The 24,990-nt window shown below is 37.4% G+C and overlaps 1 protein-coding gene and 2 long non-coding RNA genes across 4 annotated transcripts in view; 1 reads left to right on the forward strand and 2 right to left on the reverse strand.

Annotated features, from left to right (window-relative positions):
* The window catches only part of LOC118749276 (protein furry-like), a 1,083,341-nt gene that overhangs the window by 858,492 nt on the left and 199,859 nt on the right, over window positions 1-24,990 (forward strand). Inside the window, exons 21-24 of the mRNA XM_036484076.1 lie at window positions 11,200-11,341; window positions 11,472-11,617; window positions 13,723-13,888; window positions 14,027-14,150. Coding sequence (XP_036339969.1) covers window positions 11,200-11,341; window positions 11,472-11,617; window positions 13,723-13,888; window positions 14,027-14,150 — 578 coding nt within the window. The remainder of the gene's footprint in view (window positions 1-11,199; window positions 11,342-11,471; window positions 11,618-13,722; window positions 13,889-14,026; window positions 14,151-24,990) is intronic.
* Window positions 20,484-21,545, reverse strand: LOC118749283. Its single transcript, XR_004994191.1, has 3 exons — window positions 21,404-21,545; window positions 21,193-21,323; window positions 20,484-21,118 (listed from the first exon to the last, which is right to left on the reverse strand). It is a non-coding gene; the product is annotated as an uncharacterized LOC118749283 (long non-coding RNA).
* Window positions 24,216-24,990, reverse strand: part of LOC118749282 — a 1,338-nt gene continuing 563 nt past the window's right edge. For both annotated transcript variants that reach the window (XR_004994189.1, XR_004994190.1), the window contains exon 3: window positions 24,216-24,983. This is a non-coding gene — a long non-coding RNA (uncharacterized LOC118749282). The remainder of the gene's footprint in view (window positions 24,984-24,990) is intronic.

Below are 24,990 nucleotides of genomic sequence, written 5' to 3' on the forward strand. Positions count from 1 at the left end.
GTTAGAAAACAGGTATAAACAAACACATCACTCATTTGACGCGAAGTGAAAAAAGGCTGGTTTTCTTTATACATCCCGTTTTAAAATTGAATTATTATTATAAAAAATTTGAATTATTACTCGCTTCCATTTCGGCACACCGCGCAAATTAATATTTAAGAAATATCGAATAAAAATAACAAATTTTGTTTACTTTTGAATACGGTTTCAGCGAGTGCGCTATAACGACACAGGTATATACTACGTTTATACGCACAGAATAATCGACTTAATTGAAAGCGCATTTTTCGCATATTTCGCTCTAGTGTTTATACTTACGGCTTTATATCGGCATCAAAGTAACCGTCTTCAAAAGCAAATAAAATCAGCTGTTTTCATTTGACATTTTATAAGTTAACATAATGGAAAGTGATAAAAATCTAGTTTTATTCGGCATTATAAAATCGTGGCAAAGAAAAAGAACGATTATTATTAATCAGCTTTTAAATACTGATGCGATTATTTGGAATTTGAGCGGAACAGCTAATCTCCAATTCGCTTTGGGTGAGAGCGATGTTTATACACTCTTTCTAACTGTCTGGAGCAGTGTTGCCGCGAAATATTTTTAGTGGTAGCTAAATTCCAGCTAAAAAAGGGCTAAAAAAGAGCTTAAAATCGCCGTTGTGGCTAAAAATGGTAGCTAAATTATATATGTATATAAAAATAAGTGCACGTTTTTGGTGTGACCTCATAACTTGAGAACAGCTTCACCGAATTCAACCAAATTTATGTGGCATATTCGATTTATCATGCAGATGGTTTATGCGAAGTTTTCCCGAATTCGGAAGAGGGGCGTGGCACCACCCATACTAACTAAAATATAAAAATAAGTGAACGTTTTTGGTGTGACAATATAACTTAAGAACGGCTTCACCGAATTCAACCAAATTTATACGGCATATTCAGGCTATCATGCAGATGGTTTATGTGAAGTTTGCCCGAATTCGTAAAAGGGGGTGTGGCACCTTCCATACTAACTAAAATTTAAGTATAGTTAAATCGTTAACGGATAAGATAACGGCCCAGAAACGTAAGGAACATACATAGACATATGTTTACTTGCCTTAAAGGAAAGGCGTTCGCTTTATGAGCGAAGAGTTAAATTCATGAAAATCATAAAAAAATTGTAATGTCAATGATGAATAAATTTTGAAAAGGGCTAAAAAAGGGCTAGGGGCAATTTCACATTTTTGTGGCCAAAAAAAGAATTTGGTAGCCAAATTTAGCCACCAAAGGGCTAAAACGGCAACACTGGTCTGGAGATATAAACTACCGATTTGAAATGGAGTGTGAGCCAAAACACTTCGCTCTTTCAAAGCGAATTGAAATTCAGTTTATACATATGTTTTGAATCGCGGCGAAATGAATTAAAGCGACTCATGCATGCGTATAAATATAGTAATAAATACTTGAAACAAATATAAGTTGAGGCAAATCAGCTTTTTGTTAATGCGGTTCTTGCGTAGGTATAAACAAGGTAATAGCCACGTTTAATGGCTTGAAATAAGCTAACACGTGTTCGAGGAATTTTTTTCTGTGAAAGTTTGCCTTGTTTCGTGATTCTGACTAATCATGTACTTCTTCAAATCGTTATATCTCGGGCTCTAACATTTCTATATACATATAAGATGGTCAAGATTTTCCTAAAGCTAACTTAGCTATTAACAGTTGAACTTTTTGAAGTTGATTTGCATAGTGAAGACCAGTAAAATAGGGATTTAAAATTATACCATCGTAATCCTTTTTTAATTCTCTATAAAAATGTGGTTCAAAAAAATTAGGGGTTTTCAAGAACTATTTTTAAAATATTTTTCTTTATGGCGAGATAGTTAATTTTGTGAGAACCAACAATTTTTTGTAACTTGTTTTCGAAAACTTATTTTGGGATATTTTAGTAAGGTATTAAGCATCGGGTTTTTGCAGAAACTAAAATTTTATTGCGGATTCCGATAGAATACCTATCCAGATGTAATATTTGTATGGCAAGATTTTTCTTTAAGGCGACAAACCCCTAGAAATGGGCGTTGCAATTGCAGGACTAAAATTAGCAAAACGCAGATTTTATTGCGGATTTCTGCAGAATATCGCTTCGTTAAAAATATTTGTTCCACAACTTTTTAAATTCATATAGATGTTCTGGCGAAATACACAATAAAGTTTAAATTTTTGAACTTTGGTTTTTATATAGCCACGCCTATTTCTAGAATATTCTAGAACGAAAAATTACACTGAAGATGGCACAACGCCGAAACCGGTTTGTCTCCAAACCAAATTTGACAAGGGATGACGGAAAATCGTTCACTTTACATCACGCTCCTACCCTGTCGGAAACACCAACAACGAAAATGAGAAGTACATGATTAGTCAGAATTACGAAGAAATGCAAACTTTGACAGATCATATCTCCGAAGAGAAAAAATTTAAAACAATTTCCTCGAATACGTGTTAGCTTATTTCATGTATAGAACCCATAAAAAAATGTTAAGCCAATTGAAAGTGTGACACAAAATTTGGTGTCCGATATGAAAAAGAATGTCTCATATACGAATATTTTCGTGCAATATACGAGGCCGCTGTGGTGTAGTGGTTAGTAGTGCGCGCTACCACTCCGCAGGGCCTGGGTTCAAGCCCGGCTCGCCGTTCGGAGTCGGCGTAAAACGGTAGGTCCCTCCCCTTTGTGTGACAACATCAAGACGCAAGCCACAAATCGGAGGAGAAGCTCGGCCAAACACTAACATATGTGTAAGCGCCAATCTATACGAATATTTTCGTGCAATATACTAAATTGCCGGCAGTTTAATATTTCATCATATTTTTATGTACCGCGTGAAATTGCGAAATTACCTGTTGGCTGCTGTGAGACGTACTTACTATAATATAAATTTAAACGTTTTATAAAGGAACTTGCTGAATATACAATAAAAAATTAAATATTAATTAATCGTAAACATTGCTACCTATGATTGCTAGCTGGCAAAGGTGAGTGAGAATGTTTTTTTTTTGCTTTCGTTTTGTTGTTGTTTTATTGTTGCATATAGAAAAAAAATCAAACACTGGTGCGCGTGCGCTGCAACACATATGAACAGCATTCGAGACCCCGAGAATAAATAATCCAAAACAAACATTTGATGTTTGACTGATCGTTTTCGTTTAGGAAGACTTAAGCTCATTCTTAATTTTTCTTTCATTAAAATAAATTCTCTTTTTAGATTGAACCTGATTTCGTCTTCTTATTCGGAACCAGAAATGAGGTCCTTGATTACCTCAATGCTTTTTGCAATTTACTTTTGGATAATAGTGTTTGTTTTTTTAATGTTGGTCGGAAACTGGACTCGAACCCAGGCCATGCGGAATGGTAGGGCGCACTGATAACCACAACACCACAGCGGCCTCCAATCGGAATACAAATTAAAAATAATGAATCTTTAATTAATTTTAAACTGTATGAATTGTACCCCAGTGTAAAAGAGAATCAACAGTGCAAACAACACAAATTCACCATAAAACTATAGGCGGATGAATAGCGCATTTATCTGCCTATACCCGTATTTCTCCTATACAAGTTTTTGAATATTTTAAACAAGTTTAAAAATATTTCATTTTTTTAACTACAGATGGAGAGTATACGTATACTCACAGACTATAAAAACCATGGCTCAAATGATAACACAACACTTTCATTATATTTTGATCATTAACATAAGGCGTTTTTGCAAAACATTTTGCTTAAAAAAATAAAATAGTACGTAGTAGTAAATAGTACGAACGCATGTCCCATATTTTCGTAGTATGTACGAAATCGGTTTTGTACAATTAACGAAAACTTTCGTGGCTCAAAATGACGGAAAATTTAGTAATTTCTCAAGCTTTCGTTATATTTACGCAGATTTTATTTTCAGTGTAAATCGTTTCATAATAATGATTTCAGTATATTTATTTATGTATATTGTAACTATCAATATCTTATAAAGAGAAGTGTAAATTTTTTTTATTTAAAACTAATAAAGTGAGAAGGATGAAATTCGAGGATGTGGTAGTAAATATATTAGTCCTTGAGATATATTATTTTTCCAAAAATAAATATTGGAAATCTCTAAGGATATTCAAGGTTAAAGTTTTAAAAGGACATTTTCAATACTTATTCGTCCTAGTGCACCCAAAAATTATTATTTTTTTTCTATTCTACAGAATTTTTCCATTTAATTGATACGCATATTGTTATTCTACAATGCACCGAATCTTTTGAATCATTTTTTTATTCAATCATATTCCAGAAATTTCAAAGTCCTATAAAAAAAACTCCTGACGTCAGAGAGAAAAACTTAAAACGCACTTTTACTATATTTGGCCCCCAGTTTTCTGAATATATTGATTTTTTCGTGTGTAAATTTGACTGTCGCACGGTGTTATAGTAAATACTTTTACCATACTAAAATTTGAACAAACAAGAAAGCTAGTAGATATAAATGTGGAAAAATAATAATAAGTGTGTCAAAAACGTGGTAGTAAAAGGCGAGTTGATATAAACTTGGTAATTAAGGCCATGCTTCTAAGTACTAAATATACGCATATATAGAACGTCAAACAATTCATCATTGTACTTTTATTATTAACTTCTTTTATAAACTAATATTTTACTGCCCCATTTAATGTACATGTTAAATCAGTCTTTATATTAATTCATACACTTTGTGTATGAAAGCCAAACATTTTATAATTATAAGCATAGTTATGAAAGAAGTCTTTACTTTTGCAATTCATTGGTTCTCAAAATTATTTGAAATTTTACATAGCCTGAAAAAGTATATTTGATTTGGACACACTATTATTTCAATGCTCGTAGCGTATACATATTTTTGAAAAAATATCCAGCTGCATGACTTAGTATAAAATCACGATTGAGAGAAACAGAGATTGCCCCCATCGCGATACCGCTAATCCGCTCTTTGTGAATTTGACGGAATCAGCTGTGTGTTTGACGTCATTTTGATGCAATTGTTGATTGAGGAAAACCAAATAACGATTTAACTGGATACGGTTTAGTTATTTGCACAATGATTTCGGGCTATTGTGTCCGAATGGGTGACCCGATCCAATAGATTTTAAACACACTTGTAGTCAAAGGTCTTCACAGTGTTGCCACTGCGTTAGCCTTTAAAGTATCCATAAAAAATTGAAAACTGTATCCAAATGTATCCACCGAAAAGAGCGGACATTTTTACACAGTATATCTATGGAAGAAAAACTCGGCCCCTTAACAAAGTTATTCCCATCCTTAGACACGGATTTGGGAAACAAAGGCCCGTAGTTATAGTCAAAATTAAGTCGACTCGTCAAGTTAATTGCAGTTTTTTGACATAATTTTCTTTGAGATACCTGCCAAAAAAGCTGCAACTAACTTTAGTGTCGGCTTAATTTTGACTATAACTACGGGCCTTTATTTCCCAGATCTGTTTCTAAGAATTGAAAAATATTAACTACAACTACGGGCCAAAGTTTCCGAATGTTCGCTGTTTTTGTTTTACTACGATTAGATTCCCACAAATAATACATCCGAAAAATGTTTCTTAGTCTATTAAAATAATACTAATTTAAACTAATTTTGACCTGTTACATTTAGTTCAGTAAATTGTTATTTCCTGCTATTTCAGTTACAATGTTTTTCAATCAAACTGGGGGATTCGGAGCTGTCTATGAAATTAAAAAAAATCTCAAAAACTTGTATTTGTCTGTAAATTCCGCCTTCAAGAAAAATTTCTATTTCCAGCTTGTTTGAATTATCGCTTAATGACATATGTATAACTGAAAATTTAGAAGTTATTAGTTATTTTTAGCACAGTCAAGTTATTGTTGAAGATTAGTCATCAATCCGGTTGTCAATGCCGGTTGTCAATTTCCTTTGAATGCTAAGAGAAGGGTTGCTCGGGATGCAAAAGTTGATTTTTTTGCATTACAGTTAACTACTACAGGTCGGAACACTTTATAAAATTTGCACACTACTTGGTGTTATTGAATGCACGCACGAGAATTTCTTGATTGGAGGGTGACAGCCAACTGTTAAAAATGTAATAATAGCTTGTACATAAATAAAAAAATTTCCTTTATCTTAGGTTAGGTTAGGTTAACTAGCTGCCCTAATCCCTCAGGAAAAGGGCACACTTAGGCCACCAAGGGCCCGTTATGATGCCGTATAAGAGACTCCATATGTCCCTCCTCTTACCCTAGTAGTGAAACCACTTCGTAGCTCTGATGAAGCGCACAAAGTCATAGACACTGGCTGAATCCAGTTCGGCCAGACATTCAAAAGAATAATGGAGGAACGAGCAACGGCGAGCTCTCGCCAGAGCAGGACAGTGGCATAAGTAGTGCTCCACGCTTTCGATTTCCTCCTCATCGCGGCAGCTACGACAGTAGTCGTTTGACTGCAAACCCATTCTAGTGGCGTGGATTCCCATCAGGCAATGCCCGGTGAGAACTCCAATAACATGCCGCAACAGTGGTCGCTCCAAGTGGAGAAGAGGGCGAGATCTACGCTTGTCAAGCTTAGGCCAGATATGTCTTGCTATCCTGCAAGTAGGCTCCGCAGACCATCTTATATTAGCCCGTCCGACAAAGTTATTCTCAAACCAGAGATTGCAAGAAGATAGCGGAATGCCCGCATTACGGGCTATACTGATTGCAGGCAACAAGGTTCCTTTCCTTGCTAGTTCATCTGCAGTACAGTTTCCTGGTATGTGTTTGTGGCGTGGCACCCACACAACATTAGTGACGTAACACCTTGTGCCAGTTCATTAAGAGTACGTCTACATTCCATAACAACCTTCGACGTAGATTTGTCACTATTAAGTGCTTTAATAGCCGCTTGGCTATCAGATAAGATTGTTACCGCCTTCAGATTAATTAGAGAATCGATCAGCCAACTTGCAGCTTCATTTATTGCTGTTAGTTCAGCCTGAAAAACGCTGCATAGATCTGGCAGACGAAAACTGAGGCTAAGTGAGAGTTCTTGCGAGTATACCCCACTTCCTACCTTCAGATTCACTTTGGAGCCATCAGTGTTGAGTCAGAATACGATATCAGGACCGAATCCTCCTCCCATTCTTCCCTTGAGGGGATCCTTGTCTGGAAATAATTCTTTAGTCCCGAAGACGGGACTGTGTAGTCCAGGCGCCTAAAGTCATCTGGAAGATCTTCCAAGATTCTAGAGGGCCCAAACTCGTGTCACTCCATTTGATTAGTGCATTTAATCTAATAGCATTACAGCTTGCCTGTAGTTTACCATATAGGTCCACAGGTAGCAAGTGAAGCAAGGGCTTTAGTCGGCGTCGATGGTAACGCTCCCGTGATCATCATGCACGCCACCCTTTGGACCGCTGTTAATTTGTTTCTTATAGTAGATTTATCTACGGACGGCCACGAAACCGTTATGCCGTAGAATAGAATGGGACGCACAACCGCTGTGTACATCCAGTTCACAATATGAGGCTTCAATCCCCATTTTTTCCCAATCGCCGATTTACAGGCATACATAGCCGTTATAGCTTTCTGGCAGCGCTCTTCTATATTGCGCCGCCAAGTTAACTTTCTGTCAAGAATAATGCCCAGATATCTAACCTCCTCCGAGAAAGTCAGTGTGATACCGTTCAAGGAAGGAGGTTGTAGCCTGACAGCTTTCGTTTTCTTTGCAAACAGAACCATGGCCGTTTTTGCAGGATTGACACTAAGTCCTACTTCTTTGGACCAGGTATCCACGAAGCGTAAGGCGCCTTGAACTAAGTCACATAGAACTTGGAAAGGCTTATCGGTCGAAAGTCACTTGGTTTAACGTGGGAGGGTCTACCTCCCTTGGGAATAAACACAACTTTCGCCAGGGTCCAACCCTTGGGTATGAAACTAAGCTTGATACAAGCCTTATAGATTAAGACAAGTATCGGACATAAAACGTCAGATGCTGACTGAAGTTGGGCAGGGAAGATACCATCCATACCTGGAGATTTGTAGGGCTGGAAGGACTTTATGGCCCAGTCTACCCTTTGTACATCAATAAAGTCCACTGAAGTCAACGGCCGTTCAGAGATAATAGCCGCGGTGTTGGGCTCCGTGTAGTGACTTTCGTCAAAAGTAGGTAAACGTGGAAACAATAACCAAACGATAAGCCAAACAGACATATGACCGTTCTGGGGTCATAAACCCTTTAACGTTCATTCTTTTATTGCATTTCATTGCAGCGTATGCGATGACATATGATCACAAGACAAACCCAAGTGGAAGGTCCAAAAGCAATTGAACCCAAAATAGTTTGACACATTTACCAAATGTGTTAGTCATCGATTGGATATTGTTTTCAACGCTATATAAGTAGAACTAAGTTCATAAGTAGTTCAGTTACTGGAAATCATTCAATAAACACTGTTGATTTTAAAACCTAATAAAACATAAACACTTTTCATTTTAATAAATCTAACTTGCTCTTTGGCACTCACCCATAGTGACAAGACAAGATTAGATTGGATAGGCGGCTTTCTTGAGAGCTCTGTCCACAGCACAATCTATATAAGGCTAAGCACTTGATGGCAAAGTAAGGCAATCTATCCTGGAAAATGCGCGTTCATTAGGACTACAAGCATTTCCTCACGAGATGACGTCCAGTCCCCATTTGGTTTCTGAATATACATCGGGTTCGTCGGACTTTTCGCAAGCATTTTTCGCAGGCGATTTCCCTCCGACTGACCCTCTATACTATCGCAGTAATCCTTCCAGGAGTCCCTTTGGGCTTTCCTGGTGGCATTTTTAAATTTCTTCAGGGCTGCCTTATATGGAGTCCAAGAACCATCGCGCTTTGCCGCATTAAAGAGTTTCCTGCTTTCCTTCCTTAGAGAGGCGATTTCTTTGCTCCACCAGTGTGGCTTCTTCTTTCCTCTCGGAAGTACAAGTGGGCAGGAAGCAGCATCCATGTTGTCTGCTGACCGTTGCCTTTTGCTGCCCAGCTCCCTAGGACGAGAGTGAGTGGGTGCAGGTTTGTTGGCGGCATTTCCTTCCTGAGGTCGCTCACGACTTTCGGAGAGAACGCCCCTCGCCCTCTCAACCACTTCCCTCATACTCTCGGGAACCGGGTCATTGCCGAACTTCCTCAGTAGTCTAGAAGCGGCTCTTCTGTCCCTCTTCGCCCTGACTGCTGGTCGGACTTCTTTTTTGGTCCTCGAACCACTGGGACCTGGGACGCCTTTGCGTTGATCCGACTTCTTACCCTCAAGGGGCTTGCGGTCGGTGGTGCTGTCCGTGCAGGACTTCTGGGTGCCAGTATCGCCTTCACCCGGTGCCGCTTTGGAGCTGCCCTCAAGGGGTGTACTCGCAGCTTCCAGAGATGTGGACGACTGGCACGAGAGGTCAATTGGCTGTGCAGGCTCCGCTTGCAGCCCAGACGCCAGTTGGCCACTACCCACCAGGGGTTTGCTGCTACTGACGCCGGGCGCAACATTCAGTATGGTTAGCCGTTTAGGTTCTTCGGGACCGCTCCAGCGGCTACCGAAGATGTCGTTTTTAGACTGACTTTAACGCCGTGTCCGTCGGCGGCATTTTTACCCGTGCAGGGATCCGGGGCTACATTTTTCGAGTTCATTTATCAGCTGGTTCGTTGGTCGCCTACTGAGCCGAAACCGTTCGGCGACCGAATATATGGGTAAGGGGAAAAACGGTCGGCCTCAGCAGAGCCCCATGCTGAGGTAAGTCCACCGTTACTCCCGGAGGCGGACAGGTATCCGGGAGGCGCCGTTAGAATACAGTCGGAAAACCCCCTGACTGCAAACCATCCAATGGGCACGGTGACGCATGACACCCTGGATTAGGGGGGCGTTTTATACCTACCGCCAGGTACCCCCTAGAAATAGCCTAAGTATGCCCACCCCAGCCCCCCTTGGGCGAGCCCGTACGGCCTACCACTAGACTTAGACGAGGCAGGGGAGTTTATACCTCGGCCTTGGCTAGGCCCCACCTGCTTGCACCACTGCGGCCATAGGAACAAGCCTACCTTGCCACAGCGGTGTAAGCAACGATGCCCATTGCCCAGTCGGCACCCGCTTGGAGGATATATCTAGGGGGATTTTCGCCAACCTAGACGGATACTTATGGGAAAAGGTATCCAAATTTACACTGAGGAAAAAAACGACGTATCCCTCAAAATTTAAGGCGAAAATGTATCCAATTAGATACATATGTATCAAAGCGGCAACATTGGGTCTACACTATATTGTAAAGCCTAATTTAGTAATTTTCGGTCACTAATTTATTTATAAAATCGGTCTGAAAAATGCACTTTTTTGTGAATTTCGGAGTGAGTTCTACGCAAATATACTGTGAATGGCCTACCCGGAGTTATATGCACAAGAAATGTTGAATACCTTTGACAATAGAAAGGTGTTCTGAACAAAAATACTCTTTATCGAGTTTACAGTTCCGGTGTCAAAATGGTAATTTTAGACCATTTTCCAATGGTTCTCCAGGGGTCTGTGATAGGTTTCGAGGGGTCAAGTGTGACTTTCTACAAAGTGTGAACTGTGTTCTTTCTAGTGGGCAAGATATTAAGACCCATGAACCTCCCCCTCCGCCCACTAACCCAAAAAATAGTGGGAAAATAACTAAACAATTTAATCCAATTTAACTATTTTTGTGTTAATATTTCTGCGTAGTTTTATACAATTATTGAAACATTACAAGACAAAATGAAGTGTGCAGTGGCAAATTTTAAAAATGAAAACAAAAGGCAACTTACATACATATCTATATACATATAACTTCATGCATTTTTCCAACATCCGGCATGTGCTGAAAATCGTACTTACGTAAAGGGCTACATGGCCAAAATCATTGCTACGTGTTCCTACTTAATTAAACTTTGCATATTTAGTAATTCCTGCAAAATTGGACCATTTAATATTGATATTAACACAGTTTTCCGTATTGTTTACAATTTTTCCTTCGTATTTACTTGTCTCTCTCGCAATTGCACCAAAATGACGTCACGCGAAAACTACTCTCAAAAATCCTCTCTGATGGGCGCAATCTTGTACTCTATCATTCTTAGTATAAAATTATGAAATTTGCCTTTTATAAATATACACTTGCTTCTTACCAAGAATCTAATGAAAGCATTTATCTTCACAGAACATGTAAATCTGATAGCGGTATACGCGCCTTCACACAAACCGCAAATAATCGTCCACCACGAGGCGCTGATAAAATACGTGCTGCCTCCGGACCATCGATATTACCCCGTCCCGAAGATATTTTAATTAATGATGCTGAGGTAAGCATACTACTAACAACTCTTTACATACATATGCACAAATAATTAATTTATTATTCCGCTTTTACATGAATTCCTTATTATTCGAATATGAAATTAAATATACTCTACTGCTCACACACAAACACAGCTACGGCAGGAGGAGAACGTGGAGTTGCGTTCCGCAGATGCTCCTATGGCACCACATCCACTGCCTATGCCGGAGTATGGTGGATACTTTGCCCCACTTACTGAATTCTTACCAGACGCCAGTTTGCCAATCAGCGGCTTTCACCGGTTAGTAAACGTCGATGTTGTTGTTGCATCCTTTGTTAGTTATCACTAGGAAGCGGATTTCCATGCACTGTAAATTGAAAAATATTCGCACATAATAGACATTCAAAACAAAACAAATAAATATGTAGTGTCTTTAAAAAAGTGTATTGAAAGCACAAGCATTTGCAGAAATAATAGTACTGTACATAGCACATCCATGTACATAAAGTGACCCAAGAGGAAATGTGACAGTTTTTTTTTTACAATATTCACAATGATTATCTATATATTAATACGCTAACATGAATTTTGTCTCCGTTCGTTTGGTGATTCTACCGAACCGATTTCCAAACCAAGAACACCATTGGAAAGGCATTTTTCTGTAGATGAGCAGAGTTTTTATGGTTTCCAAATTGGTTGCATTTTACGGCCTAAACCGTCGTTTAAACATTTCCGTATTTGTGTATAGATGTTGCTACAACATGTTCAATTTGACATGTTTCGCATGTTGTTTCACTTCGCATTTGAAATTAAGCTTTGAAATAAAGATAAATATGAAGATGAAAAAAGAAATGATAACGATGAAGTTAAAAAAAGAAGGTAAAAGTGAAGATAAAGACAAAAATGGAGTCAATGACAGATAAAGAAGAATTAGGGTAACTGAAAGGGTAAGAAAATTTCTTGAATTTATGAAGTGAAACTTCTTTAGCGGCAGTTGGTTGGTTGGGAGCAAATTGTCAAATTCAAGTGGAATAATGCACATGGAAATGGTTCTCAGCGGTTTAGCGGTTTGAGAATAAAAACCAAAACAAAGATGCCAAAAACGAAGATCAAGGTAAATTTAAACACTTTAAGGTAAAGGTGAAGAGGAATATGGAAAAATAAAGATAAACATGAAGAAAAGGATGAGGATGAAGACCGATATTGTTATCAATATAAAACTCGATATTTTCATCGATATAAAACTCGATATTGTTATCGATACTGTTGTTGAATAAATAACCGCTATTGTAATCGATATGATAATCGATATTGTTATCGATATAATAATCGATATTGTTATCTATACAATAATGAATATTGTTATCGGTATAATAATCGATTAAATACTTGATTTTGTTATCGATTTAGTAATAGATATTGATATGTATAATAGTCGATACTGATGATTATGATGTTTATCGATGAACGAATCGATTTTGCAATCGTTATATTTTTCTATATGTTTATGGGCATTGTTATCGGTATTTTTATCGACACAGTTATCGACAGCGTTATCGATATAATAATCGGAACATGGAATGTGATCACATTACATCTCATCCCACGATATTACGTGACATGACATCATATGATACGACATCACATTATATGGCATGACATCACATGATATGACATCGTATGACATGACATGGCATTACATGATATGACATCATATGGTATGACATTATATGACACACAGGATATGACAGCACATGACATGACATCCTATCACATCACATCCTATCACATCACATCAAATCACGTCATATCTTATCACGTCATCGCACCTCATCTCATCTACGTGAATAGATAAAGAAAAGGATAAAAGCAAAGATATGAAGGATAAAAACAAAGATGAAGACCAAGGTAAATATACCGATTTCAAAACCAAAAACACCGTTGGAAAGGTAACTTTCTGTAGATGAGGGAGGTTTTATAGTTTCGAAATTGGTTGAAAATCGTCGTTTAAAAATTTCCATATTTGTCTATGGTTGTTTTTGTAACCTGTTCAATTTAAGCTATTTCGCATTTCGTTTTACTTCGTATTTGAAATTATACTTTGAAATAAAGATAAATATGGAGATGAAGAAATAAGTGATAAAAATGAAGACAAAAAAAGAAGGCAAAAGTGAAGATAAAGGCGAAAATAGAGATAAAGGCGAAAATGGAGACAATGAGAAAAAAATCTCACAAAACAACGCAGAGGTTTAGTTATCTTTAACACCTTCCCTCCCCCTTGTCAGCAAAAGTAAGCAAAGTTCTTACAAAACAAAAATGCATTTGTAGGGAAATCCGTTCCCTAGTTGATACTTTTTATTTGCCATTATCCTCTTTAACATTTGCGTTCCCATTGCTACTTTTAGCTGCAACGTTGCCGTGATGTTGTTAACAGACATTGTTGTCGACGGTATTCCGGGAATTGATTGGACGTTGCATTTACCATTGATGCTGCATATTTCATTTTTAGGTATAGATCATACGCGCGTTATGGTGCGAGAACATTGCAAGCAGCTTTGTATTAATTTATTGGTAAGTTGTGCTGCTATTAACTACCTTTTCATAGCCGTTGTGTGAATGCATTACTTCTATTTTTCTGATGTTAAAGCGTTAATAATTTATATACATATCGCTCATTTACTAAAAGCCTATCATACCGTTTTTGCTTAGATCGTTTTGGCTGAGCATAATGACCATCTGACTGTCGCTCGCATTTTGTTGAACTGCGAAACAATGAAACTCGACTTGGGGCTATCGGTGCCATCCTTGCCGGTAATAGACAACATATTTACAGGTGCGTATGAATTGTAAAATTGAGAGCTCAAAGTTACAATAAGAAAAACGTCTGATCAAAGTCATATTTCAGCAACTTATGAAAATAATGAATTACTTTAATAATTTTTAAGTTTAAAATAACGTAATCGAGCTCCAAAAGGTTCTAAAGTAAGCACCCAGCAAAAAATCGGTAATCGCTTTTAGTGGTAACGTGTTCTAGAAGGCATAGCGTTGTAATGCCTTAGAATGTCCTACAATATTTTATTTATTTCGCTTCTTTGTTTCATTTTGGGGAATGCAAAGTAGAATGTCCTACAATATTTTTTTTTATTTCGCTTCTTTGCTTCATTTCAGGGAATGCAAAGTAGAATGTCCTACAATATTTTTTGTTTATTTCGCTTCTTTGCTTCATTTCGGGGAATGCAAAGTAGAATGCTGCATCCTAGTCAGCTGAAAAATAGAATGAATATCAAAAAAATCTTTTTCTACCGTTAGTTTCTGTGGAAATTTGTCTCCCATAAAAATCATGTTTTGCTTTGTTCAATTTGCAGCGAAGTTGAAGTCAGTCAATGAAGTGAAGTACATGAGTGAGGAAGTACAACTTTAAGCTTAATTAAATATGCATGTATGTACATACCGATTTTTAAGTAAAATCTAAATACCCAAATACATACATATGTTTGTATAAAAACTGATTTATAAAAATTTTAATTAATTTTAATCTTTTAAGACATTTTCTGATTTAATATAAATAAGTATGTACTCATCTGGGCATTCTAAATACATTAGTTTCTCTGTAAGGCATTCTTTGTTCGCTTCTCTGGGTTCTGTTTATCCATGCGTTCTCCCTTCGTTTGAAGGTAATGCTGCGGGTAAGGGCTTACCGCCAATGCCATGCCCATGTTAAAATAAGGCCTTCCTGAAGCGAAAGCGTAAGCGATTCCCATCGCCTAGCTCGTTTACACTTTCGCTTCTGTGGTAATCGTGTTTTTTGCTGGGCAAGTACTAGTTTTCTTACGTTTCTTAGCAAATTCACAAAAATCCGATCAGCTATACCTGAAAACTGCAAGTTCGGGCGAAACCGAATTTTATATACCAGTCGCAGGTATCAACTATCGTCGTTCCAAATTTCTTTAAATTACCTAAAAGTCGTTTTATTTATTGTTAAAAGATGTGTTCCACAACCATATCGTGCACGTCTTGTAATTTTTTAACAGGGTTCGGAAATTCTCACTCACATTCTCACGTTCGCGATTGATAATATTCCAAATAAATTTTTGCATTCTTTTATCGCGAGTGAGAATGCAAACAAATTTAAAATCTCTCAAATTCGGAATGCGATTGACAAAAAAATTTCCGCTGCTTTTCATTCGCGATCGAAAAAAGCAAAGAAATTTCCTCTCACTCGAATATGAGAAGTCCGAGCATTGCCGATTTCGGCCTCTCATAAATGAGAAAAACGATGCAAATAATCCATTCGATCACTCACAACAGCTTATCGCGATAAACTTATCGCGAAAAATTTTCAACGACGTTGTATGGGAGATATTGTTCGCGTTTGTTTTGGGTATGCATTTTGTTATGCATACAGCATACATACATATGCACTAGGGATGTTGCGAATGTGGAATTTTAGACATCCGCGGATGCAAATGCGGATGCGAAGATCTAACAGCTAACATCCGCGGATGCGGATGTCAAGTCTTTTTAAGAAACAATTAGAATTTAGCATAATGGCGAGATCGTTGTTTAAACAGCGCCTACAAGCCAAACCAGATGTGTCAGGTTTTTCTAATGGTGAATTAGTTTCTACCAAAAAAATGTCGCCTTTTGATTGCCCGTCTCTTTTTGTGTTCGATTCTAAATTAAAGGCAAAGGGTGAGAAAATTGTGTGTTCGTTTTTGAAAATGTTACATTATTGTAAGGCAAAAATCACATTTCATGCCCTGTGAAGATTTGCCAGGGAAGATGGTTGCCCTGAAAATCAGATGGTTGTTTAAAACAGCAGTCTTATGAAATGGGTGAGCTAGACAAGGACAAGAAGGCAAAAACACGCTTTTTTACAGGGTTGTGTGGAACATCAAGCACATTTTGCACCGGGGAAGGGCAACATTTAAATCACCATAAAGCTTTTTAAAAAGAATTCTTCACTTTCATTCCTTTGGCTGTTTCAGAATTTGGGGAATCTGTAAATTCATCGGCGTTTTTCGATTTCAGTTTCTGTAATTAATTTTTAATACTTTATTCTGCGGCTGGTTTGAAAAATTAGTACTTATAGCGAGCTGTGGAAAATATATTATTATTTTCCAGGAATGAAAATTTTGAACAAAATTCTGTTTTCAAAGTCGTGACTGCCAGCCGAATCGGATCAGAATATTGTTATTTTTTTAAAACAGCACCCTGTTTTTTATAAGCATTTGAATCTCAGATAGTTACGTTATTCTTATCTTATTAAAGGTCAGACCCATAGTTTTTTAATTATTTGAGCATCGATTCTCTTTATAGCCAGACGTTGAACATTTCTGCTGGGAATCCCTATTGAAGGAGCGTACTCTTTGACTTTAAATAGCAAAGAAGGGACAGTTTTACCACAAGATTTTAGCCAAGGATCCAATGTATATCTCTATGAAAAGTATATTGCCCGACAAGTAAACAAAATTACTGTTTTTAAAATTCCCAAAAGAGCCCCATTTGAAATTATTGAAAGGAATATATGTAACATCAAAAGCAAATCACGAAAATGTGGTTAAGAATTGCAGTACACATTTTCTTATTTTTTATCAAGTAGTTTTTTTAAGTTTGGTCCAAAAAAATCATAATAAAGAAATAAACCAATACAGGTATTTAAAGTACAAAAAAAATAAAAAATTGGTAAAAATACCATGTTCTCTTTGATGTACGTCAAAGGTCAAGTAGAAGTTGGAACTTGTATGATTGTCCATTGATAGCTCGGTTATATAGCTAAAGAAATAATATGTTTAAAGACATTTTTATCAAAGTTGATAAAGTTTTGTTACAAATACTCCCACGGCCACAGGCAAAAATATTGGCTACAATTTGTCATTTTATTTGCCATATAGGTATACGTTTTATCGGTGCACTTGCACAACATTCGCATTCGCAAAAGCTCCGCATTGATTATTGCGAATGCGAAAGCGAATGCGAAAGCGAATGCGAATGTGAAAATTAATGCGGAAGCTCCGCGCTAGCGAATGCGAATATTCGCAACAACCCTGATATGTACATATGTATATGTAAGTAATGCAATAAATGCTTTTCGGTTGGAAGGAATGTAGGAATATCCACAAATATATGAATTATGGTGGTAATATATATGTATGTACATATAATAAAATAACATGCAGATACACCATTATACTGAAAAGTGTTCGCTTGGAATATACTTTACCCTGTAGTTCTGCTGGAGTTTTGCTGGTGACTGGTGCTGGTATTTCATGCATCACCGATTGTTAGGCAATTCGCTAGCGACAGGTTATGCGACGCTCGTATTGGAATTATCACATACTAGCGATTTTGTGCATTACTGGTCGTTGGGCAATGCGTTAGCTATTAGCAACCGCCACTTTTGCACCAGGTAATCGCTAGCGAAAGGACAAACCATGCGCACTGCTCGGTACGCTTCCATGACATTGCTATGTTAAATTCGTTAGGAAAAGGAATTGGTATCGCTAATATCGGGTGACCAGTACTCACTACTGGAGGGTCAGCGAAATCGTTAGTGGTACCCGGACGGGTACTAGCGACAAAATTTACGACACCAATTCCTTTGCCTAACGAAATTAACATGGCAATGTCATTGAAGCGTACCGAGAGGGTGCGTGTGGTTTGTCCTTTCGCTAGGGATTACCTGGTGCACAAGTGACGATTACTAATCGCTAGCGTATTGGCTAACGACCAGTAATGCATAAATTCGCTAGTATGTGATATTTTCAATACGAGCTTCGCATAACCTGTCGCTAGCGAATTGCCTAACAATCGGTGATGTATGGAATCACCAGCACCAGTCACCAGCAAAACTCCAACAGAACTACAGGGTAAAGTATATTCCAAGCGTACACTTTTCAGTATAATGGTGTATGGTGTACATGCACTTCTTTCGGGCGTAGGACGGATGGTATTGAAAATGGGCGAAATCGGACAATAACCACGCCTACCTCCCATATAACGGTAATTTTCAGAAATACGAAAACTGCGATATTTTAGTAACTACTGAAGATAATTCACTCAAAATTGACATTTAGAATAACTTTTAGACGATAAATAAGAATATTAAAAATTTTTGAAAAATGGGCGTACAATAACCACGCCCACATCCCATATAACGGTAATATCGAGAAATACGAAATCCTCGATAAATCAGTAAATATTAAAGTTAATTTATTCAAAATAGATGGTTGCAACAATTCTTTATCAGGAAATACGCTTATTATAAAATTTTGGAAAATGGGCGTGACACCGCCCACTTATGATCACATCTATGTATATCGTTAACCGTTTTAGCAATTTGTACCAAACTCGGTATGGTTATTGTGCTTGCCACATAAAAGCAAACCGTTGAAAATTATTGAAATCGGATTAACGGTAAATTTCAGAAATGCTTGAAATTTCAATATTTCGAAATTTAAGGATGCTAGTTTACTTAATATTTATACACCCGCTTATCATGTAGCGGTAGCTTTCGGAAAGGTGGAAAACATATAGTTAATACTTGCGCCGGGTATTTAATGTTCGGCTCCGCCCGAACTTAGACTTTCTTACTTGTTTTTTTATTTCTTTTAAATGTTTCGATTCGCCATTATAAGGATATTAATAAGAAACCACAAATATACACACCTAAACAGAATAAGAATATGTATGGATGTATGTATTACTTAGAAGAAAACTCAATAAAACGAAGGTCTGCATTTCATATCCATGCACACATACATATGTATGTATATTTGTGTGTATCTATATGCATGCAAGATCCAAGAATGATAGATAGTTGCACAAGTGTGACGTCATGCAAACAACGATTCTGTCAAATTCGTTAAGAGAGGAATAGCGGTTCGAGATCGGCGCAACCTTTGTATTCTCTCAATCGTGTGCAAGATCTATACCAGTGGTCGGCGCTTCATACCACAATTGTGGAAGATCAACCCACACGTATTCTTGCGCTCTATCGTTTAGTCGTTGGCTAGAGAGCAACGAATCAACATCGTGCTTGGCTGTTGCGCTTTGTTTCTCAAGAATGATAGAATACAAGATTGCGCCGATCAGAGAGGATTTTTGAGAATAACTTTTCATGAACGAAAGACACAAATCACGCCTTAAGGAAAGAAAGAAAAAAGTTGTTTTCTAGCTGTTGAAATCTCGACGCCATCTTTGTTGTAAGAAGTAAACAACGAAGAGAACAAAAAAAAGCGTAATTGTTGAACGCATGAATAATCATTTTTATTATGCAATTCTCCTATAAATCATGTCGTTATGTTAAATTATTCTTTACCTTATGTGTGCACACGTTGTCGCAAGCGAAAATTAAGAAAATTGCAGTAAAAAGCCACCACCAAATTGTAAACAACGAACAAATGTAAACAAACGGCTTATGTCAAAATCGCCCTACTTTTTTCATAAGTGCGATTATAACGGGCCACTCTTCTGCTGTCGTGATCTTGTCTTTTTGGTTCATGATAACTTTTGTGTGACGTCACACTGGTGCAATTGCGAGAGAGAAATGCCAAAACGTGAGCAAGAATGGAATAAGAAGAAAAATGTTGCAAGGAAAACGTAAACAAGTTGCACAAGTGTGACGTCATGCAAACAACGATTCCGTCAAATTCGTTAAGAGAGGAATAGCGGTCCGAGATCGGCGCAGCCCATGATTCAATAATACAAGGTTAGATAATTATTGACAGTCGCCGTTTGACACTCCCTTACAAAAGGTTGTATTTACGAAGGTGGTAGAAACGGGAAAGAATGAAATCCCTTGGTGCGAAAATAGTAGTAGAAAAGTACGCAAAGTAGGCAATTAGTAGTGAAATTACTTGTGCAAATTGTGATGTATTTGCCAGTAATTTTGCATTTTCAAAGAAAAATTTAACGAAATATTAACAAATCTACTTAATTATGTAATATATGTGCTATTTTGTAGTATAAAAGCTACAAGAGGTCACAAAATTAAAGTCAAACTTCTGAGAATTTCATGTTACCAGTATATTTTGATAATCTTTGTATTTTTTAAATTAAATTTGTTTTTTAAACAACATTAGGTCCCCAAAATTAAAGTAAAACTTCGGTGAATTTCATGTTAGTAGTATATTTTGAAAATCTTTGTATTTTTTTAATTAAATTTGTTTTTTATAAAAAAAGAAACATAAGCAGCAAGTTAAATTTTAATTTCTTATTTACTAAATGCATTACTCAGATATGCGGATTATGTAATTCATGTCCGATACTGATAAAAACTGCAGCACCTTAAAATTAAAATAAAGCCATTGCAATTTTATGCAATCCAATTAACATACGTTAGCTATTATATTATGTGTTCTTAGACTAGTAACTATTGTGTTATTGCATTATGTAGCAGTTGTAGTGTAGTGACCAGCCGTGCGTGCTACCATTCCGCAGAGCCTGGGTTCAAACCTGGTTCAACCCAAGGTCAAAAAATAAACAAAAAAGGTTTTTTTTTTCTAAACCGGTCGCCCTTCGGTAAGCAGTGGGAAACCTCCAAATGTATTCCTCCAATGAAGAGCAGCATTTTCATAAAAATACAATCGCCTAGTCGGCGTAAAAGTGTAGGTCCCTCCATTTTGTGTGACAATATCAAGGCGCACGACACAAATCGGAGGATTGGCTAAACATTAACGTGTGTGTAAGCGCAAATCTATTATTATAAAGTATATTTGCGTGGTGCATATCGCGACTCTGAATCAACGGTGCGTTCTAATTTGCCAAGTGGTCTGCTTTGTGTCAGTGGTATAGCAGGTGCTAAAGATAATACGCAAATTTAGTATATGAAAATTTTATCGAAAACTTAATGATTGTAATTATTGCAAGCTTACCGGAATGATTATGCAGTGGTATTTGGTGGCATGCAAGGAGTACTTGCGTTATGCTGTGGAGCTTCCGGGACGAGTTCCGGGACGAATTGTGGAGGTTGCGGGGCGAGGAGCTGATCTGCGATTTGGGCATGCTAAAAGTAAATAAACAATAAAATATATATTTTTTTTTAATAAATTAAAACTAATTTTTTATTTTCTTTTAATGATTTACCTTGATTTAGCGGAACCGGCTTCTTCTGCGTTTTTTGCGCCTTGTTGAGGTTCTTGATTAACTGGTACATACGAGTTTTAAAATACAATTTTTTTACTTCATCGCTGGCACCAATGTGTTGCGAACATGCGTTGAGCTTACACAAATAGTTCGAGCAAGGTTTTATTTTGTCGCCATTAAACGTCTTGAACACGATCTCCAGGCTTTTGACAACATCCATAAAATCGCTGGATGGCTTAGTCAAGGAGCCTCTGGAGACTTCGTCAACCCAGGTGTACGTATGCTCCTCTGACACATGTTGCGTTAAGCCCAGCTTTCTGATGACGAAACCGGCGATGTACTCCAGGGCGTCCTCGTGTAAGGCGCTAATCCTACGCCTTGCTCGACCTCATTGGGAAACGCTAGCTCATTGGAAAATGCAAATTCTTCGGAAACCACCTCATCATCAGTAAGAAGGCCTTTTAGGTTTTCAACTGATGTGTCACTGAGGCGAAGCCACTCGGTTTCGTCGGTTTCTACATTTCCCCGAGCAGCGTAGCTTTCCGTGTTACGAGCTAAAATAAGATAATGGGTATATATTTATGTAGGTAGATTGAAATCAAAAAATTTTGAAAAAATATTACCCAGCAAATATTTCCGTAATCTATACTTAAAATGCATCGGACTTGGATTGTCAAAAAGCCCCCCCTTTGCACGCATCGCTCCAAAGAAGTTTTCAACAATATCCTGGTTCAACCTGTACGTCAGGATATATCGAAAAGCATATCGCTCCTTTACATACGCATACAAACTTCTGAGAGAACTGTTGCTCAGAAGGACTCCTTTCTGAAAGGGTAACAAGGCCCGCCGCCCAATCGCCCTAGTATGATGCATGCAATCGTCCATGTTCGCTAATACCTGCATTTGCTGTTCTAACTCCATTCCAAAGGGTTTCTTTGTCGGCAGCGACTGGGAATTAGTGAATTTGCGGTTGAAAACGTCGAACCAATCGTTGACCACGGATATGAATTCGGCCGTTTCTAAAGCGTTGTATATATTATGCCCCAATGCATAACACCGTCTAATAGCGCTTGCCGTATTATGGGAGAACAGTTGGACAGCCAGCTTTACCTTTTGCCGTCCTGCGTGGTGAACAGTGAGGTGTGTTTCCGTTAATTTGTAGGCAATTGATGCATCCGACACCGAAGTCAAAGCGAGCAACTGAGCAATTGTTTGCGGTGTTATTGAATTTCCTTTGACCACATAACCTGTGTCAAGGAAATGGTTCCGAAGCAATTTTAGAAGATGCGGTACGTCCGCAAAGACAAAAATCTTCCCGTTGATAGCCGGATTCGGAAACCAGGTTTGCTCTAAAAATAATTATAATATAACAAACTATGGTAAGCTACATACACAGTTTCCTACCACAGCTGACATTCAGTTCCTTCCACAGGGACTGATTCCCTGGGCCCATGTCGGATACTATTCCTACCACGGTGTATCCTACTTCTTGCAATTTGACTACAAGATTTTCCAAAATCGATTTGGTCATCTTGCAGTCATAGGCGCAGAATACTGGTTGCTTCCACGAGGCCTTCAACCCACGCGCGATTGCTAACTGCACGTATTTGCAGGGTTCCCGAATAGTGTCGCATGTGGCATCGTACTCATAAAGCGATTCGACTTTCATCTCATCGAAGCATAAAATACACAGTCTATCCACAACCGGTACCTCATTTCTGCTTTTCATCACATTTAATGAGAAGCTCAATACACCTTCGTCTACTGTGACTTTTTGCAGCCATTTGCGAATGGTTGATTCGCAAGGAAATGGAAATCCCTTACCACATAAGTGGCCATAAGCCCTTGGTCCTGCCGCGTGCAGAGCAATAGCAGAAGAAATGTCTTCCCATGCCCAATGGACTTTCTTATCTGGATCACACAATTTGCGTACCTGGCCGTCCGTAAAAATGGACGAAACAGACTTCTCCAATTTCTCCAGCTCCTTAACCCGCGCTTTCAAGTTTGCTACTTCTATCTCGAGCAATTCAACTTGACAATCTTTTGTTCTAAAGCAAAAAAGTTAGTATATCTAAATTTTGCAGTTACATTTATATTTACTCTGTTTGGGTTGCAATATCGATAAAATTGGAAGAAGTTTCTTCCCAATCGCAAATGCTCTCAATGGCTACCGGTAAGGCATTGTCTAATAACCTCACCCGTTTACGATCGGAACCTAACATAAAATCGGCCGATAAGAAATGATGGGAACACAACTTCGCTGCAGGACTTAGCTGGACTCCGCAAGAGTCAGACCATTTTTTTCTTTTTAAATCATTTTGTGGGACATGGAACATCTTGACTCCTTCTTGAGTCCATGTCTTTCGACACAAAACGCAACTTTCTTTCGGCATTTTGAATCAACTGTATTAACAACAAAATTTAATTAGCATATATGGTTCTAAACCCTACTCTCGAAACTGGCACTTAATTAAAAAAAATTCCAAGGGGCAGCAGTAATTTTTATTTACCTTTATTAAATTAAAAGAATTTAATTATTAATAATTAACCATTTAAACAAAAGAATTTAATTACTTATTAATAATTAACCATTTAAACAAAAGAATTTAATTACTTATTAATAATTAACCATTTAAACAAAAGAATTTAATTACTTATTAATAATTAACCATTTAAACAAACGAATTTAATTACTTACTAATAATTAGCCATTTAATCTTACTTATTCTTATTTATTATTATTAATTAAACATTTAATCAAAGTAAATGTATTTAATTAAAAGAAATTATTATTATTACATAAAAACTTTCATTTCATTATTAATTTTTATATTTCACTAACTTTAACTAGCCCTTAAATTATATGTACACCTATACGCACATTTCATATAAAAACTTCTAAGCAACGTTAATATGTACAAGTCGTTACCTAAAGGTGAAAAGATGCCAAGTCCATTTTTTTGAATTTGTTCAGGAGACGAAAACTCGATGTGGTCTCGCATTATCTGTTATTCTGCACCAAAAGCTTTATTTTGAAAAAAGTGGACTTGGCAGCTTTACGCCTTTAGGTAGCGAAGTGTTGTACGCACTCTCGCACTTGTGAATAGTATTCCCACATTGGGAAAAAAAATTTAATATGATATTTCTACTTAAATTTAAGATGATATTTCTACCCGTCAGTTAGCTTAAGCTGAGATAGGCCATTTTCCCTTTAAAGTAATTAATTAATCTTATTATAGGTTTATCTCTTATCTTATCATCTCTCAATTAAATGTTAAACCCTCTAAATTCACTTAAGCTAATTTAACTGACGGGCACAGAAATGTACCAAATATGACTGAGCCAATAAATAGCAGCTAAATCCGTCATTACTTTACTTTAACCCCACTGAAATTAGTAACGCTTAAATTTAAAAATTTATTCTAATTTGAAAATATCATCTTATGAATAGGCACTGCTGAAATAACTTATTTTAACTTACATACAAAACACCGTAAACGGAGAAGCTGTGGTTATACGTGTGTGTCCACAGATGCAAAGGATCCGCCTATGAGGCTGGAAAAATGCAGCACAAAGAAACCTGCAAA

Source organism: Rhagoletis pomonella, unplaced genomic scaffold (genome assembly GCF_013731165.1).
Source record: "Rhagoletis pomonella isolate Grant_MI unplaced genomic scaffold, Rhpom_1.0 Rhpom_scaffold_00014, whole genome shotgun sequence".
NCBI classification, from domain to species: Eukaryota; Metazoa; Arthropoda; class Insecta; order Diptera; family Tephritidae; genus Rhagoletis; species Rhagoletis pomonella.